The 19,667-nt window shown below is 47.0% G+C and overlaps 1 protein-coding gene across 2 annotated transcripts; it reads right to left on the bottom strand.

The window, feature by feature from the left end:
- Nucleotides 1-6,793: 6,793 nt before the first annotated feature.
- On the bottom strand, nt 6,794-16,264 carry EBP (EBP cholestenol delta-isomerase). 2 transcript variants are annotated; one of them, XM_073599765.1, is made up of 6 exons: nt 15,912-16,264; nt 11,491-11,589; nt 11,081-11,391; nt 10,444-10,480; nt 9,279-9,409; nt 6,794-7,232 (listed from the first exon to the last, which is right to left on the bottom strand). In XM_073599765.1, the coding sequence occupies exons 3-6, from the start codon at nt 11,379-11,381 to the stop codon at nt 7,009-7,011; spliced, it is 693 nt and encodes a 230-aa protein (XP_073455866.1). In that variant the 5' UTR covers nt 11,382-11,391; nt 11,491-11,589; nt 15,912-16,264; the 3' UTR covers nt 6,794-7,008. The 2 variants fall into 2 exon arrangements, with proteins under 2 accessions (XP_073455866.1, XP_073455865.1); XM_073599764.1 differs by lacking the exon at nt 11,491-11,589 and having other exon boundaries at nt 15,912-16,258.
- Nucleotides 16,265-19,667: the final 3,403 nt, after the last annotated feature.

Raw genomic sequence — 19,667 nt, 5'->3', positions numbered from 1 at the left:
AGATGCTGACATGCTGTGTAAAAAAATTTAAATCGCCGTAATTACCTTTTTTTTTTCTAATCTTCTTAGCGCTTCCTGGTTTTCCTCCCATGGGAGTAGGCGTGTTTCTAGCCTCTCCCAGACCTCCCACAGTCCCCTGGGAGCTAGTCTCAGGCTTCCCAGCATGCATTGTGCAACAGCGTCATCACAACATCTTGGTGAATGCTGGGAGCACAGCATTCACCGCATCCAGGAAATACATGCTTGTGGGCTTCAAATGCCCACAATGAAGATGGAAACCGCCTTCAGTGAATTTTATAAGTTATTCTTTACAACGAAATCGGACACAGGCGGACTTATTACACAGAACGTGTGAGTAGATAATCATGAGAAGAAAAGTTTGTGAATGAACTCCAAAAAAAAAAAACGATAGATAGGTGGACCCCCGCTTTAAAAACTCTTCCGGAACACCAAATTCAGTATTCACCAACTCATCTTCATAATGAAGAGGATGTCAGCAAATCGACAAAAAAAAACCCCAGCTAACATGGACAGAAATAAGGTATAAAAGCAAAACTGAAACATGGTTACCATAGAGCCATGTGCAAATTAGAACACTGATCCTTTACGTCATGGGTAGGAAAGAAAATGGAAAAATAGTAATAAATCCACAATCCTCCCTTCCACTTTAAAAAAATGACAATATTGTCACATCGCCAAATGACCTGGATCACGCTCATAAACCAGCACCATTGATGTGGGAATAAATATATATATATATATATATATATATATATATATATATATATATATATATATATATATATATATATATATATATATATATATATAGGGCTGGACTGGGACAAAAATTTGGCCCTGGACTTCACCCAGACCGGCCCACTTTATTTTTTGCAAACATGCACCAAAACAGTATATAAAACTATACGCAAATGCACAATATGGATACTTATTGAGTTTGGGATGGATCTAAAGGGAAGTGGTGCGGCCTTTGTATGGGGCATCAGAGCGGCCAGGGGGGAAATTGCCACCTTGCCCTCTGGTAGGGTGACCACATTTCCAGACTGCCATTCAGGGACAATTTTGCCAAGGACCAGGGGGGATGTAGTCTCAGGGCTGACAGGGAATTCAGCGGTGGGGGTGATTTGTCGAGTGAATGGCTGGTGCTAGCACTGAAAACATCCCGATACCATGCTTAATATGGTGTCAGGATGATCAAATCACATTATTTCTATTACTACATTGTAATATATAATGAAATAGTTCAACTCACCAGAATGCAGAATCAGTGGGAACCCTGAGCTTGTCACCTGCCACCAGATGCAGTGTGTCACCATTGCCTGCGACTAGATGCAGAATGTCATTTGCCACCGCCGCCTGCCACCAGATGCAGCGTCTCACCATTGCCTGCCACCAGATGCAGCGTGTCACTTGCCACCGTCGCTTGCCACCAGATGCAGCATGTCACATGCCCCCCGCCGCCTGCCCCCAGATACAATGTGTCACATGCCACCGTCACCTGCCACCAAATGCAGTGTGTCACTTGTCACCGTCACCTGCTGCCAGAGGAAGGGCAGAGAGAGAGAGAGAGAGAGGGGGGGAGAGCGGAAAAGAGAAAGAGAGGGGGAGAAAGAGAGGAAGGGAGAGGAGAGAGAGAGAAAGGGAGGGGCGTAAAGAGAGAGAGAGGGGGCGGAGAGAGAGGGGCAGAGAGAGAGGGGGGCAGAGAGAGAGAAATGGGGCAGAGAGAGAGAGAAATGGGGCAGAGAGAGAGAAATGGGGCAGAGAGAGAAGGGGGCAAAGAGAGAAGGGGGCAGAGAGAGTGAGGGAGGCAGAGAGAGAAGGGGGCAGATAGAGAAGGGGCAGAGAGAGAAGGGGGCAGATGAAGAAGGGGGCAGAGAGAGCGAGGGAGGCAGAGAGGGAGAGGGAGGCAGAGAGAAGGGGGCAAAGAGAGAAGGGGGCAAAAAAGAGAAGGGGACAGAGAAAGAAAGGGCAGAGAGAGAAGGGGGCAGAGAGAGAGAGAGGCAGAAAGAGAAGGGGGCACAGAGAGAAGGGGGCAGAGAGATAGACAGAGAGAGAAGGGGGCAGAGAGAGAAGGGGGCAAAGAGAGAAGGGGGCAAAGAGAGAAGGGGGCAGAGAGAAAAGGGGGCAAAGAGAGAAGGGGGCAAAGAGAGAAAGGGGCAAAGAGAGAAGGGGGAAGGAAGAGAGAGAAGGGACAGAGAGAGAGAAGGGGGCAGAGAAAGAAAAGGGCAGAGAGAGAGGGAGGCAGAGAGAAGGGGGCAGAGAGAGAAGTGGGCAAAGAGAGAGGGAGGAAGAGAGAAGGGAGCAGAGAGAGAGGGGGGCAGAGAGAGAAGGGGGCAGAGAGAGAGAGGGGGCAGAGAAAGAAGAGGGCAGAGAGGCAGAGATAGAGAAGGGGGCAGAGAGAGAGAGAGAAGGGGGCAGAGAGGCAGAGAGAGAGAAGGGGCAGAGAGGCAGAGAGAGAGAAGGGGCAAAGAGGCAGAGAGAGAGAAGGGGGCAGAGAGAGAGAGAGAAGGGGGCAGAGAGGCAGAGAGAGAGAAGGGGGCAGAGAGAGAAGGGGGCAGAGAGGCAGAGAGAGAGAAGGGGGCAGAGAGGCAGAGAGAGAGAGAGAAGGGGGCAGAGAGAGAGAAGAGGCAGAGAGAGAAGGGGGCAGGGAGGCAGAGAGAGAGAGAGAGAAGAGGGCAGAGAGAGAGAAGGGGGCAGAGAGGCAGAGAGAGAGAAGGGGCAGAGAGAGAAGGGGGCAGAGAGGCAGAGAGAGAGAAGGGGCAGAGAGAGAGAGAGAAGGGGGCAGAGAGAGAGAGAAGGGGCAGATAGGCAGAGAGAGAGAGAGAAGGGGACAGAGAGGCAGAGAGAAAGAAGGGGACAGAGAGGCAAAGAGAGAGAAGGGACAGAGAGGCAGAGAGAGAGAAGGAGCAGAGAGAGAGAGAGAGAGAAGGGGGCAGAGTAGTAGAGAGAGAGAGAAGAGGGCAGATAGCGTCAGAGAGAGAGAGAGAGAAGGGGCAGAGAGGGACAGAGAGAGAGGAGGGCAGAGAGAGAGAGAATGAGGCAGAGAGAGAGAAGGGGGCATAGAGGCAGAGAGAGAGAAGAGGGCAGAGAGGCAGAGAGAGAGAGGGGGGCAGAGAGGCAGAGAGAGAAGGGGACAGAGAGGCAGAGAGAGAGAAGAGGCAGAGAGATAGAAGGGGGCAGAGAAGCAGAGAGAGAAAGCAGAGAAAGAAGAGAGAGGGGGCAGAGAGAGAGAGGGGGGGCAGAGAGGGGAAAAGAGAGAGAGAGAGAAGGGGGCAGAGAGAGGGAGAGAGAAGGGGCAGAGAGGGGCAGAGAGAGAAGGGGGCAGAGATGGGCAGAGAGAGAGAAGGGGGCAGAGAGGGGAAGAGAGAGAGAGAGAAGGGGGCAGAGAGAGAGAATGGGGCAGAGAAGCAGAAAGAGAAGGGGGCAGAGAGAGAGAAGGGGGCAGAGAAGCAGAGAGAGAAGGAGCAGAGAGAGAAGGGGGCAGAGAGAGAGAGAGAAGGGGGCAGAGAGGGGAAGAGAGAGAGAGAAGGGGGCAGAGAGAGAGAAGGGGGCAGAAAGGGGCAGAGAGAGAGAGAGGGGAAGAGAGAGAGAGAGGGGGGAAGAGAGAGAGAGAAGGGGCAGAGAGAAAGAGAGGAGGGAGAGAGGGGTCCGGGTCTGGTCAGTGCTCAGCTAACTCACTTGAATGGTGGGGGGGGGCTTTAATGTGGCTGTCGGCTGCTTGTTTAATCTTCCTGCTCCCTCTTGCTCTTCATAGATGCAACGCATGGGCAGGGAGAGAGGGGCGGGAGAAGCAGCGTTTGTCACAAGCTGGCTGAGGAGCAGTGTGCGAATCCTCTCCTCTAGGGCAGCTGCACCGAGCCGGCTGTCACCCACTGCGCACACACTGACATCAGGGATGATCAGGGATGGAGCGGCAGCGTCCGTCGGAGGATTTCCCCGCCCACCAGCATGCGTGACCTTACAGTAACCTATCGCAGCGGCAAAAGGAAGTACTCTGTGCCACAGGTGGTGGGCGGGTCGGCAGTGAAACACTAAAGCACCCAGCCAACTCCCACCATCCCGGCCAAGTCCACCCCTAAATTGCCGCCTCGGTCCCATGGTAGGGCCGGCAGTACAGCAGTGCTCAAAATAATGGCTGCACGGGCCGCGCATCCATTATTTTGACAGGCTGTCTGTCACTGAAACAGGCCCACTGAGCCATCGGCCCACCGGGAAACTCCCGGTAGTCCCGATGGCCAGTACATGCCTGTATATATAATGTACACACAGTATCTCACAAAAGTGAGTACACCCCTCACATTTTTTAAAATATTTTATTATATCTTTTCATGTGACAACACTGAAGAAATGATACTTTGCTACAATGTAAAGTAGTGATTGTACAGCTTGTATAACAGTGTAAATTTTCTGTCCCCTCAAAATAACTCAACACACAGCCATTAATGTCTAAACCGCTGCCAACAACACCCTAAGTGAAAATGTCCAAATTGGGCCCAATTTGCCATTTTCCCTCCCCGGTGTCATGTGACTCGTTAGTGTTACAAGGTCTTAGGTATGAATGGGGAGCAGGTGTGTTAAATTTGATATGTTATCGCTCTCACTCTCTCATATTGGTCACTGTAAGTTCCTCATGGCAAAGAACTCTGAGGATCTGAAAAAAATAATTGTTGCACTACATAAAGATGGCCTAGGCTATAAGAAGATTGCCAAGACCCTGAAACTGAGCTGCAGCACGGTGGCCAAGACCATACAGCGGTTTAACAGGCCAGGTTCCACTCAGAACAGGCCTCGCCATGGTCAATCAAAGAAGTTGTGTGCACGTGCTCAGCGTCATATCCAGAGGTTGTCTTTGGGAAATAGATGTATGAGTGCTGCCAGCATTGCTGCAGAGGTTGAAGGGGTGGGGGGTCAGCCTGTCAGTGCTCAGACCATACGCCGCCGACTGTATCAAATTGGTCTGCATGGCTGTCATCCCAGAAGGAAGTCTCTTCTAAAGAATATACACAAGAAAGCCTGCAAACAATTTGCTGAAGACAAGCATACTAAGGACATGTATTACTGGACCCATGTCCTGTGGTCTGATGAGATCAAGATATGTGTATTTGGTTCAGATGGTGTCAAGCATGTGTAGCGGCAACCAGGTGAGGATTACAAAGACAAGTGTATCTTGCCTACAGTCAAGCATGGTGGTGGGAGTGTCATGGTCTGGGGCTGCATGAGTGCTGCTGGCACTGGGGAGCTACAGTTCATTGAGGGAACCATGAATGCCAACATGTACTGTGAGATTACTGAAGCAGAGCATGATCCCCTCCCTTCGGAGACTGGGCCGAATGGCAGTATTCCAGCATGATAACGACCCCAAACACACCTCCAAGACGACCACTGCCTTGCTAAAGAAGCTGAAGGTAAAGGTGATGGACTGGCCAAGCGTGTCTCCAGACCAAAACCCTATTGAGCATCTGTGGGGCATTCTCAAATGGAAGGTGGAGGAGCGCAAGGTCTCTAACATACACCAGCTCAGTGATATCATCATGGAGGAGTGGAAGAGGACCCCAGTGGCAACCTGTGAAGCTCTGGTGAACTCCATGCCCAAGAGGGTTGAGGCAGTGCTGGAAAATAATGGTGGCCACACAAAATATTGACACTTTGGGCTCAATTTGGACATTTTCACTTAGGGGTGTACTCACTTTTGTTGCCAGCAGTTTAGACATTAATGGCTGTGTGTTGAGTTATTTTGAGGGGACAGCAAATTTACACTGTTATACAAGCTGTACACTCACTACTTTACATTGTAGCAAAGTATAATTTCTTCAGTGTTGTCACATGAAAAGATATAATAAAATATTTACATATTGTGAGATACTGTGTGAAAATTCTCAAAACCGTTTCTGCTCTAAGACTAGGTTCACACTAGTGCAGCTATGACTTGTTGCGAATTTCAGTGCAATTTTGTAGGGCGACATTATTATTTTTGATGCATTTTTAATGCCGATGCATTTTTTTTAATAGGAGGAGACTGAATTTTATAGCCAAAACTCTGTCAAAAACACACTACAAACATACTTACATGTGTTTACACATGTTTTTGGTGCATTTCCATTGAAGCCTATGGGGCCAAAATGGTGCCACACCTGTACCTAAAAATGTGCTGCATTGACGATGAATGAATATGCAACTATCTTTTAACCCTTGCCTGTGTTGTTGTTTAAGATGGTTCCAATGCCACTTCCCCAGGTTTCCTGTTTCAGGTTGACTCCTTTCTCTTGCAGCATCCTATGGTGGCACCCTTGCATGTAGATATTAGAGTGATGTCTCCCTACACTGTGTGCATCAATAAAAACACAGAGATCTGTAGCCTAGGATAGCAAGATGCCTCCCTGCTACTCTCCCCTCCTGAGCCAGCTAACACAGTTTATGTGCGTTCAGTAAATCATCCCTCACATGATGAAACAGTAGTTTCCAAATTGCGGCACACGGGTTGGACTCCCACTGACCACCAGGCCTGAGACATTATACACTCCCTTTGATGTTGGGCATTCTCTACTCCCACTGGCCACAGTCTAGCCCCCTAGAACCTGGCCCTTTGTTTGGAGATCCCAGTTTTAGAGTTAAGTATCCATGTTCTAAACTGCACACAGCCTTAAGGTAACCATCCTTTTTTGTAGCCATTTCTTAGCCTACAGTGTTTGTACAAGACCTGGAAAACATTTTTCTGATGTTCTTGGGGCTTTTTCCTGCAGCCAAGTGAAGATCACACACAGTCCGAACACAGTTGTGTAAAATGTGATATTAATGTAAAAGTTAAAAGTATAGACTAAACATTTCAATAAAAACAGCACCTGTTACAAAAAAATAAAAAGTCTCATTTTAACAGAGATCACCTTGACAGATAAAACATGATTAAAGAATAACTGCACAGTGCACACAGCTCTGTATTTCAAATGGTATTTGTGACAGTCATGTACTCTCTAAATAGGTTGTCCACTTTCAGTTCCGTTTAGCTTTGCTTTTAGGCCGTGCAGCATCCGCTGTCCCTTGCGCCTGGCTGAGGTTGACCCAGGCATCCACAATCAGCGAAAATGGGATGACTATCCACAGAGAGTTCATGAATACAAAGTAAAACCAGAAATAGATCGGATGCCACATCTCACTGTGACTGAAACCTTCCCGGTATTCAGTGTAGAAATACAGGACATCTCCATAAAGCTGACCTGTGAAGAAAGAGAAGAGTCAGATATTTGCAGACTTATTCAATCAATAAGTGCAGGATCAAAGAGTTAAGTGCAAAGTCCAGTTCTTACAGCAGCCAGTCAAAATCTAACTCGTTCTGGTCTGACGTCAATAAATTGTTTTCCACTAGATACTGCACTTTGCACTGTTTACTGTAAAAGACCACTCATGTCTGTTCCACTCATACTGGAGGTCAATGCACACTGTCTGTGCCAGCCTCCACTAATAAAGGCTATGACAGTCTCTATCCGTGTATGACTGTCATTGGAATGGGGACTCTGGAATGGGGACGCAGGAGTTTTTTTTTTTTCCCGGAAATGAGTAAATATATTTTTGTGCCCCATGTTTAGATGTATACAGCTGTTAGAATAGCTCTTTATGAATATTTGCATTTTTCCAGGAGTTTAGTCACCATATACATACAAAAAACTATGGCTGGGTGTACTAAGGCAATCAGTAAATGCTTGCACTAGTTGTGCACACGTTGCTGTATTTTATAGGAATCTTAAGGCCGCCGTACTTGGATCAAAATTCATTTGGTGCAGCAGGGACCGGCCTGAGATTTGATCCAAGTATGGGCAGACTTATTGTACCCAAACTAATTCAGCGATCAATTTGGATACAAACAGCCTGTTGGATTTTTTTTACATAAGATTACTGCTGGCGGCTATAACCTCTAGAAGTTATCATTGTGTTCTGCCAGCCAGAAAAGCTCCCCGTGCCCCCTGCCACATCCACTCCCCCCCCCCCCCCCCCCGCCCCGCAAGATAACAGCACTGTGGGAGGCATTCCACATCAACACAGAAAGAAAATCGAGTCATCTATGGGCTGCTTTAGTGACAACTGAGGAAATTTCCCTTCACGTCCTATCTAAGCATCACCTTGTGTGACAGTGGTGATCAATTATTACACAAACATCAACACCACATATATATATTGTCGTCCAGCCGCAGTTCATCCAACGAATCCTGTGTCACCAGATAACAATACTGGTGCTCCTATAGCCGCGTCTTCAATTACTCACAAATTCTCATCAGCTTCAGCACTCACCAGAAATGTCAGACTCACTTGACTGGAGGTCTATAAATGCTTGTGTTACAGCCTCCTGATCATCAGCTCTTCTGCATTATGGGCATTCGGGCCCATAAACACATAGGGCCTTAAATGCAAGTACCATTAGATACAGCAATTACAACCTGCCATAGACACTGACAGACTGCAGGCAGTGGAGCTGGATGCTGCACCCATCCCTCTTGGGTGCACCAGAATGCTGGAAGGAACACAAAGCAGCTTGACGCCTCTGTGCAAGGGCCCTAAACAGAATTACAGCTGCAAATCACCTAGGACTTTCCACCTCTCCTCTAGTATATCGGGCAGGAACTTGATATACAGTCACAGAATTTAAAACAAACAAAGCCAGCACAGAATAACTCAATTTTTTTTAAACTAAGTAAAAACAATTACAAATGCCAGCTCTAGCATGGCTAACATGTTAAATCCAATAACTTCATCAGAGGCATTTGATTTAATCCTATGACTGTGCGTCAAGTTCCTGCCCAATATATTGGAGAAGAGGTGGAAAGCCTCAGGTGATTTGAAGCTGTAATCCTGTTTAGCTAGTCTGTCAAGAATGACCAAAGAGTTAGGAGGGGGAATAAAACGGAGCGATTTCTGTTGCTACAAGCGTTTACCTGGAGAACTGATCGGGAGGCTGTAACACAAGCATTTACAGGCCTTCAGAAATGCGAGTTTGACCTTTCCGATGAGCGCTGAAGATGATGACTGTTTGTAATTGAAATTGCGACTGTTGGGAGTACCATTATTGTACAGTGGTCATGAAGACAGGAAGTGTGTGGGAATTTCCCTATATGCACACAGACCACAATATAGATCGGATAGAGGTTCTAACACTTTCCAGCTCTAGGCAAAAGTTTTGAGTAATTGGCTGTTATCACAACACAATTTTCACTGCTCTAACTTGTATACATGGGCTCAACACCCAGTCCCAATGCGTGCCTTCCCCTTACCAAGTGACACGATGAGCTGCAGCACAAAACGGTATGGCTTATTCTGCAAGAAGGAGATGACAGTCCAGACGCTGAGCGGACCCCAAGCCCAGGCGGTGATGGTTTCCATGCAAACGGTGAAATTATCAGCTCTGTGGGAGAAATGGCAAGATATTAGATATAATGGAAAAGAGCAACAAGACAAGCTGACTTCTGACAATTGTAATAAGCAGATATACACTTGAGGTACAAAGTTCTGATACTAAGGAGGAATTTTTTTTTTTTTTTTAACTAGCAGTTCCCTTTCAGCGTACAGATACTCATATGACAGGTTTCCATCAGGTATTTTACATTTTCACATGGCTTGTCTATGTCTACATATACACAGATGACACTGTTGTTGCAAAATAGTGATTTGAAGGCCTCGGAGCAGATGCAGAAGGTCCATGATATTTATGAAATCAGCCCTTGCAGGTTCTGTTCAGCATTTTTCATCATTTTTAGTGGTTCAGTCCACCCAATAGTGATTTCCTAGGTGTGCAGACCTGTTGTAACCTTTATGGGGGTTCCCACTCTCTCTTCTTGACTTTTTATATATTTTAGATTATGAAAAACATATCAAGAGGGGCTGAACCACAAATAAGTAGGTGGGAACACTCAAAACTCCCAAGTATCAGATTATGCTCAGTCCTCTGAGGTGGGGTCTGTGTTTTATTGAAGACTTCCAAACTCCATAAGAGATGGAAATGTCAGGGGCTACACTTAGGCCCCTTTCACACGGGCTGTCCAATCAAGTCCGTCTGAAAAACTGACAGGCGGACCTGATCAGGCCCCCCAGTTTCTTCTACGGAGCGGCGGTTGTCAGTGGGCACATGTCCGCTGACACCTGCCTACATCCGATCTGATCCTGTCCACCAAAAACAGACGGATGGTGGTCCTATTCCCCATCTGTCCGGCAGATCAGGTGGAAACGGACAGGCGGTCTGTTTATATCTGATTGCCCTATAGAGGAGAGCGGGACTGTGTGTCCGCTCTGCATAGCATAGCGGACTTGTCATCCGCCTGCTCAGCAGGGATTAGCGGAGAGATTCCCCGCTGAGCAAGCAGATTCTGCTTAGCGGAGGAGCCCATGTGAAAGGGGCCTTAATATCTGGGCCCCTAAGAAGTAAATATTCTTGATACTCACATAATGTATCTGCTGTCTCCTTTGCCATATTCCTTCCCTAGAATGAGATACAATGGAAAGATTAAATGACAAGCATAGTGGACATTGTACAGGAAAATACATAGACTGTCAAAGCTAAATTCTCCTTTTAAAAAAGCTTAATGTCTTCTTGTAATACTGATCTAAAAACTATAATGTTATCTAACTTACTGACATGAAAGCCCCCTACTGTTTAAAGAATATACAAAGCCAAAAAGTTTTTACTACATTTTGAAAACAGTAGGGAAGGGTTATAATTTTTTTTGCTTTCTGTGATATATTGGAGAAATAGATTTCCCTTGGTTTCCTGTTGCAAAAACACAACAGGTAATGAGAGGAAATCCCTCTAAAAGATTAAATTCCCTCTTAGACAGCTGACACTGGAACAGGTGTTACCATTGGAATATTTACCCTCAACTCCTGTTCCAGTGACAACTGAAGCATTTTGACCTTCTCATTACTGACATTGGTCACCAAGACAAACTGACAGGGTGAATTTTCCCAGCAGGGTCACAGACCATAATAAAGACATGACAGGAGTTAAAGCCCTTACCTACTCTATCCAAGAAGAAAAAAAAAGTTTTGCATTTAGATGCATTTTAAATCTTATTCCACTTACACAGCTGTGACAGGAATGCCTGGTCCCTTGGAATAATGGGATAGTAGAGAGAAAACCAGCCTTCAATGACACCATGGATGAAACCACAGACCATGAACCAGCAGAGGATGAGACGACGAACCGTACTGATCCCAACAACCCGGCCAGCTAGGAACCAGGTCCCAACCAGAAACACCCCAGATACTGAGAACAGGAAGGCCAAAATCTCCCACATGGCTCGATCATTGGGACGGTAACCCTCGATGTGCAGATCACGAGGCCAGTAAGGATGCGGAATGGGTGCCTCTGCTTCCGGAGCCATGTTACTTTTTCTGTGGAAGAGAGATTAAAATGTCAATAGTGAACTCACAAGGTAAAGAAGAACTGCCCATGTATTCCCCAGGTACCAATACCACTTTACTTTAGCCTACCATGTGCTGAGACAGATTGGCTGGTCTGGGCAGCTCAGAAAGCTCTTGTTCAAAGTCAGAGCTTCACAAAGTATTGAAGTCATTGAAAACCACGATAGCCTGTAGATTGCATACCGCACAACATAGCATTAGCAAAGGTATGTAGACATAGGACTCACCCCCTATCATGCCCCCTTAAAGGAAAATTGTACAAAAAAAAAACAATATGAGTTAAAGGGTAAGTTCACCTTTACAGAAAAATCTGTAAGGTGAACTTACACTGGCGCCCCTCCTCATCCCGCCCAGTCCCACTAACCTGGAGCCCAGCAATCACCCACTAGGAGACCTCGTAAGGAGGTAAGTATAGGAGCATTCTAATTGGCCAATCAGCACCCGCGTAGCCCGTCCTGTCACCGCGGGTGAAGAGGAGAGAAAGCTGCAGGGATTTCAAGTCCCCCGACTGGTAAAGCGGCTATACAATCTGTCAGAACGGGTGATCGTCGGACTTCGGGTTAGCGGAACCGGGGTGCGATGGGTAGGGGTCCAGTGTAAGTTCACCTTACAGATTTTATGTAAAGGTGAACTTACACTTTAACCACTTGCCGTCCACCCACCGTCAAATGACGGCTGGGTGGTGCGGCTCTCATTCTGGGTGAACATCATATGATGGCCTCCCAGAACGACCGCTCTCGCGCACAGCGTAGCGATTGCGCCGTGTGGAAATCGCGGCCACGCCATGTTGCTAGGACATGGCGCGACCCCGATCTGTGTAAAGAGCCGTGGCCGTGGCTCTTTAACCATTTGATCGGCCGTGTCCAATCACAGCCGGTCACATGTAAACATGGAGATGCTGGTAATCGGTGCTCCTCACCTCACACTGACAGAGTGTGAGAAGAGGAGTGCCGATCATCGGCATCTCCTCACAGGGGACAGCTAGGTATGTAATCAGGGCACTGATCATCAGTAAGTACCCACCAGTGCCAGCAATGATTGCCCACCACTGCCAGCAATCAGTGCCAGCAATCATTGGCCATTAGTGATGCCAGTCAGTGCTCGCTATCAGTGATGCCCATCACTGCTGCCCATCAATGTCCACCAGTGCGGCACATTTGTGCCTCATCAGTACCACCTAATCAGTGCCCATAAGTGCCGCCTCATCAGCTCCCATCAGTGAAGGAGAAAAATTACTTATTTACAAAATTTACTGACAGAAACTAAGAAAAACTTTTTTTTTCAACATTTTTGGTCTTTTTTTGTATTTTATTTTTTAGGAAAAAAACAAAAAAACCCAGGAGTGATTAAATACCACCAAAAGAAAGCTCTATTCATGTGAAGATGGTTACAGTGCAGCATGACTGCGCAATTGTCATTCAAAATGTGACAGCGCTGAAAGCTGAAAAATGGCCTGGGTTGGAAGGGGGTGCAGGTGCCCTCTATTGAGGTGGTTAAACACACAAGTGCTTTTTTTTTTTTTTTTTTTTTTTTTTTACCACTACTATTTCTTTAAACTGGCTTTTGAAATTCACATATGCAGCAATTTAGAAATTAGAGGTTAAGCACCGGAAAACACTCACCAAAGTGAGGGACATGTAAGGAGGAAAGAGAGACTTTGTTCCAAATCAGGGACAGTCCCTCATAATCAGGGACAGTTGAGAGCTATGGGATTGGCTGAAAATGGATGTTAAAAGGGCTTTTTTGTCCTTTATCAATTTAGCATAATGCCACCTTGGCACACTAACTCCTATTACATTCACTGCATTACATAATACTGCTTTTGGCCTTTTAAAATGATCCTATCATGCATGAAGCGGATCAAAGCATTGTTAGCTAAAATGAAGATTGAAGAAGAAAATAGGAATAACTTTTTCCTTTGGACATCGATGTAGACTTTATAGAGTAATTAGCAGGGGGAAAGCAACAATCTTTGAATCTGGTGATTCTTTACACCTATGGCACATATGGCCAGGGGCATGCTGTCAATGAGGCAAAATCAGGCAGAATTCAGTGGGCAGCACTGAGGTCAGGTTGACTATACCGGGCGCGCTGCCCTCACTGTAGATCACAGTATACACAGGATAGTGTTACTAGGCTGATTATTAGGATGCATCATAACAACCAATGGTGTTCGCCGGCTTTCTAGCAACCAATAGCACACAGTCGCACAGCGTCTTTGGTTACTGTGCTAGCAACCTGGGGGCAGCAAAAATAGTGGCACGGGGTGGAAAAATTGAGGGGGCATCCAAACTGTCCATGGGACACAGAATAGCCAGATCACCAGAAACAATCAATAGCCAAAATGATCTCCAGCAGCATCCCCATTACCATGGCGCCCAACCCGCAATAAGCAGAAACAATAGCAGTAATTAACCTAGGCATCCTCCTGCACATGGAGAATTCTATACTGCTGCTTTCAACATTGCACTTCTTGGTAATAGGCTTTACAAATATAAAGCATGCTGTTAGCTGCAGTTTAGATGTGTCTTTTAGCAAGTACCCCTTCCACAGGAATGAATGGCAATGTACTGTGTGCCTACAATATGCAAATCAACCGCTTCCCTGGAAAACACAGAAAAATACATTAAAACAAATTCTATAAAATTGCTGGGGCATTAAATATCATCTATAGAAATATTGTGAGTAATAATGTAGGGTGGTCTTTTTTATGTGGAAGTGTGAGGGGGTCCTTATAGCTAGATTTCCTAATCCATTGCAAAACCCTACATGCAGTCAGGGGTTATGTGCAATTACATGTTTTATAACAGAGGCAGGAAATGTTCTCCAGGAAGAAACCTCTAGCAAACTAAATTTAACCCCTTAAAGCCGACCGTACGCACGTTTGCATTCAAGGCTTTCACGGGATATAACGGGGTGATGCATGCATCATCCAGGATCGTTTTTTAGAGTGGGCAGTCGGCTCTTTAGGGATAACAACCGATGCGGCTTAAAGCCACTCAATTGTTATCCCGGAGGAGCGGGAGGAGACGTCCCCCACTCCCGCTGCTCTGACCGGGCCTCCCATCCCACTGGGAGACCCGAGCCAGGATTCAGCACTTCCGCCGGCTAGAGAGAGACTGGAAGGAAGCCGGAAACGAGTCTGCTATGTGTAAACACGGAAGCTACGTCACTTCCGGTTTACTCGGCTGCCAATGGCGTGGATTAAAAAAAAAAAACAAAAAAAAAAAAAAAACAGACAGTATTCAGAATCGCTGTTTTTAGCGATATGAATACTTTTAAGTGCAAAGGAGGGATCGGGGGTCTTTTAGACCCCCGATCCCTCCATAAAGAGTACCTGTCACTACCTATTACTGTCACAAGGGATGTTTACATTCCTTGTGACAGCAATAAAAGTGATCAAAAAGAAACAGTGTAAAAAAAAAAAAAATAAGAAAAAAAAAAAAAGGCTTTAATGCACCCCCGTCCCTGCGCAGCAAAGAAAATGCATGCGTAAGTCGCACTCGCATATGTAAACGCTGTTCAAATCATACATGTGAGGTATCGCCGCAATTGTTAGAGTGAAAGAAATAGTTATAAACCTCCTCTGTAACTCTAACCCGGTAACCGTTTTTTTTTTTTTTTTTTTTTTTAAGTGTCGCCTATGGAGATTTTTAGGTACTGTAGTTTGTCGCCATTCCACAAGTGTGCGCAGTTTTAAAGCATGACATATTAGGTATCTATTTACTTGCCGTAACATCATCTTTCACATTGCACAAAAAAAATTGGGCTAACTTTACTGTAGTTAGTACTTTACAGAGTTAGTGGGCGGAGTTGGGGGTGTGGCTGCCTCCTCCACTCCTCCCACAGACTCCTTCACTCTGGCTGATCCCGCAGCTGAAGGAGAAAAAGGTGAGAACACAGCAGCCCCCGAGTCATAACCTGCCCTATGCCACCACAACCTTGCACTATACCACCGCAACCTGGCACTATACCACCGCAACCTGGCACTATACCACCGCAACCTGGCACTATGCCACCCCAACCTGCCCTATGCCACTGCAACCTGGCACTATACCACCCCAACCTGCCCTATGCCACCGCAACCTGGCACTATACCACCGCAACCTGGCACTATACCACCGCAACCTGGCACTATGCCACCCCAACCTGCCCTATGCCACTGCAACCTGGCACTATACCACCCCAACCTGCCCTATGCCACCGCAACCTGGCACTATACCACCGCAACCTGGCACTATACCACCGCAACCTGGCACTATGCCACCCCAGCCTTCCGTATACCACCCTAGACTGCCCTATACCACCCTAACCTGCCCTATACTATCATTTACAGGGGCCGTGCCCCGTGATCATGTGCTACCTGCAGCAGGGCGCTGGGCAGGATAGACAGGGGGGGGGGGTGACACCATGTTTTGCTGCACCAGGTGACACCACTGGGCATGAAAAGGATATTATATATAAATGAAAGGCTGAACATGTAGACTTACCTGTATCCTCCTGATTGCTGTGTCCCTCCAGCGAATCCAGCTCTTCTCTATAACCTGCATAGAGTATAGCACTACCCACGCCTACTGTCACATTTCCTCCAATCGTGTCACAGGTCTATTATGTGCCATCCAACCAAAACGCTGCATTTCAAGCACACCTTGTCCACTCATTGACAAGGCCGGCACCCCCTGCCTTATTGGTCTAAACTTAAGGGGGCGGTCACTACCATGGTCTATGAACCTCGCAAGACGCTCGTTCCACGCCGTCTGGTTGGTCGAAGAGTGGAGAAAGAAACCGGCCAGGCTGTGATTGGCTTAACTCTGCAGCTGGCATGGCGTCCGCTCCTCCCTGTATCACCATAGCAGTGGAGGAATACCACTGCTAGACTCTAGGGGCAGTGCTGAGCGGCGAAAAAGTCTGTCTCCTAGTTATGTTTAGGCGGCCATTTTATCGGTTAGAACGTATAGGCTGGGATATAAGGAGAAAGTGCAAACTAGGTGCATTGTACACATAGCTCCCAACTGTCCCTGAATTGTCCCTCAGTTTGGTCTGATCTATATAGTTGTGTATAAAATGATGATGCTGAAGTTGGCTCCTTGTTTGGCCAGCTTCTTACTCAGATTGGATCTTTATTCACAAGGAGCCAATTACAGCATCATTCAAAAATGCACGATTTATCTTTCAAAAAGTGTTCCCAGAGTTAAACCTTTTGTCCAATTTCTAAATTGCAGCATCTGTAAATTTCAAAATCCAGTATAAAGGAATAATAGTGGTAAAAAAAAAAGAAAAAATCACTTGTGGGGTTTAACTGATTATTTTTGTATAATTTTCCTTTAGGGGGCGTGGCAGGGGGCGTGTCCTATGACTACATAGTTTTGCTAATAGGTGTCCCTCATTCCTATTTCAGAAAGCTGGGAGGTTTGTTGTACATATTGTGTTCATATTTCACCTGACTGCCCCCTCACCACCAAAAGAATGGAGCGGGTGCGTTAATAGAACAGGCCAGCTAAGGGTGTTTCAGTGTGGACTTTGGTAAGAAGTCTCATTCCTCCTGCTGCATTTTTTTTTTTTCATGTAATAGACACCATCAGCCATCTTCATCACCGACTGACAGGTGGCAGAAAGAAATGGTTTGCGGTTTGTTGTGTATAAGGTTGTGTAGCCACAGGCTGGTCAGGATGTCCATGCTGAGCCATGTCTACAGACAAAAGTGCCTACAATGGGCAGTTGAGCATCAGAACTGTATGATGGAGCAATGGAACCAGGTGGCCTGGTCTGATAACATTTTCTCTTACATCACATGGATGGTTGGGTGTGTATGCGTTGCTTACCCGGGGAAGAGGTGGCACCAGGATGTAGTATGGGAAGAAGGCAAGCCGACGGAGGCAGTGTGATGCTATGGGAAATATTCTGCTGGGAAACTTTGGGTCCTGCTATTTATAAGGATGTTACTTTGACACATACCACCTACCTAAACAGTGTTGGTGACCAAGTACACCCCTTCATGGAAACGGTATGGCAATAGCCTCTTTCAGCAGGATAATGCTCCCTGCCACACTGCAAAAATGAGGCACACAATGAGCTGGAGGTGTTGACTTGGCCTCCAAATTCTCCAGATTTCAGTCCATCTGTGGGATGTGCAGGGAAAAATAAGTCTGATGCACAGAGGTCCCACCTTAAGCCAGCCATAGATGGTGTGATTTTCTTTTCTGCAACCAAATTGCTTGATTCCCCCACTGACACAGTCAGTGTTGATGTGGGAAATGCCTCCCACTGAGCTATTGTGTTCTCCTGGCGGGGGAGTTGGGGGTTGTTCTCCCGAGTGCAGGAACATTTAATGATTACTGCTAGCGGCTATAGCCACTGGCATTATTCGCAGGAAAAATGTGACAAGTTGGTTGTACCCAATCTATCGATCAACTTAGGTACAATCAGCCTGTCCATCAGGACAAGGGGTGGGCAAGAGGGACACCTGCCCTGGGCACCATGGTTTACTGTGCAGATCGGGTCGCCTTCCTTCTGTTACAAGGATGACAGATGTGGTGACAGTGGCAGTGATTTTGGCAAGTGAGTGACTGCTGGGGTACTTGCACATCATGAATGGGGGGGCAGTTTGGCACCTTTGGATGACCTTGTCCCGCCACTACTGCCCATACATGGTTCAAATCTTGGCTGGTCCTACTGATCCTGCTGAGATTCCAACTGTCTATGGCTGGCTTTACAGGACTTAAAGCGGCGTTCCGCCAAAATAAAATAAAAGTCAGCAGCTACAAAACGTGTAGCTGCTGACTTTTAATAATCAGACACTCACCTGTCCCATGGTTACCTGTCTCTCTGAGGTGCCAGCATTCTTACTGTGGGCGCCCGGCTGTGGCTTCACAGCTGGGTAAGCACTGCGCATACGCGAGCCACGCTGCGCGCTGTGAATGTCCGGGCAATCTTCTGGGACCTGTGATGTGTCCCAGAAGATTGCAGGGAGGGGGAGAGGTGATCTTACTTCCAGTGCCGCGGTGCCCGGGAGGAAGTGGGAGCTGGATGCCTCTAATAAGAGGGTACCCCCCCAAAAATGACATGCCAAATGCAGCCTGTCAGGGGGTCACCGTCACTTAAAATGGAAGTTCATTTTTTGGGTGGAATTCTGCTTTAAAGGATCTTTTACTGATGGCTTGGTGCCAGATATCCCAGCATACATTCAGAGGTCTACTGGAGTACGGGTGTCACTGGGTCAGCGCTGTATTGATGGCAAAAGGGGGATCTACTCAATTTTAGGTAGGTACTCATATAGTTATGGCTGATCTGTGTACATTTTGGGAAGCCGGTGTTCTGACATATAGTGTCCTCCTATCAGATAGTGTCCGCCCCGTACTGTGCAGGCGCAGCGCCTGCGCAGTACGGAGTAGCAGGAGATGCCGAAAATGTCCGAAGTTGATCAGCTGACCATCAGCTGTACACGGCGCTCGGGCACCTGTTAGCGATGGCTGTGTAAGAGGGCCCCTCGCGGGCTCGCTTCGCTCGCCACGCTTCGGGCACCGCCTTGCTGCGCTCGGCAACTATTTATTCTAACTCTATGTCCACTTGGATAGTAGGGAATGATCCTGGACATAGGGTAAGAATAAATGCGCAGGCGCCATGTACAGCTGACGATCAGCTGTTGAACTTCGGAGACTTTCGGCGTCTCGTTTGTCCTCCGTACTGCGCCTGCACAGTACAGGGCGGACACTTCTGGATAGGGGACTGTATTCGACAAGACACCGGTACATTGCACCCATGTGAGATAACAAAACATGACAGCAGAAGGGAATATTGATCCCGTTGTAGAAGTCTGACCAGTGTCTACATGCAATAGCAAAATGCGACACTAGGTGGCAGCAGAATCGAATTCCAAAAGAAGAATGCAGACGTGTTATATTGTAACCGCATGTAGATAATCTTATTGTATTATCAATAATCCATAATGGATTCTTGCATTTAGAGCGGATCTTTGCTCTCCCTTATACACGCTGTAGTAGGCATTCTCTGCACATGTCTAGTCTTCAATGCTGTGTCTCCCTACTGATCCCACCCCTCCCTCAATCCCATTGGCCAGTGTTCCTGGCAATCAGCAAAACCTTGACAATCTGGGTCATTGGCATGTTCCTGCACTCTGATTGGTCTAGCTGTGCAGTTCCTGATCTCTGATTAGTCAGTCAGTACTGCTTTGCTCGGTGGCATGTAGGGTTGCTCATTTGATTGGCTAGTCTGTATCTGTCCTGCTT

Source organism: Aquarana catesbeiana, linkage group LG09, assembly GCF_042186555.1.
Source record: "Aquarana catesbeiana isolate 2022-GZ linkage group LG09, ASM4218655v1, whole genome shotgun sequence".
In the NCBI taxonomy this organism is placed as follows: domain Eukaryota; kingdom Metazoa; phylum Chordata; class Amphibia; order Anura; family Ranidae; genus Aquarana; species Aquarana catesbeiana.
Note: the sequence above shows the minus strand (reverse complement) of the source record. Positions and strands in the feature narration are given on the sequence as shown.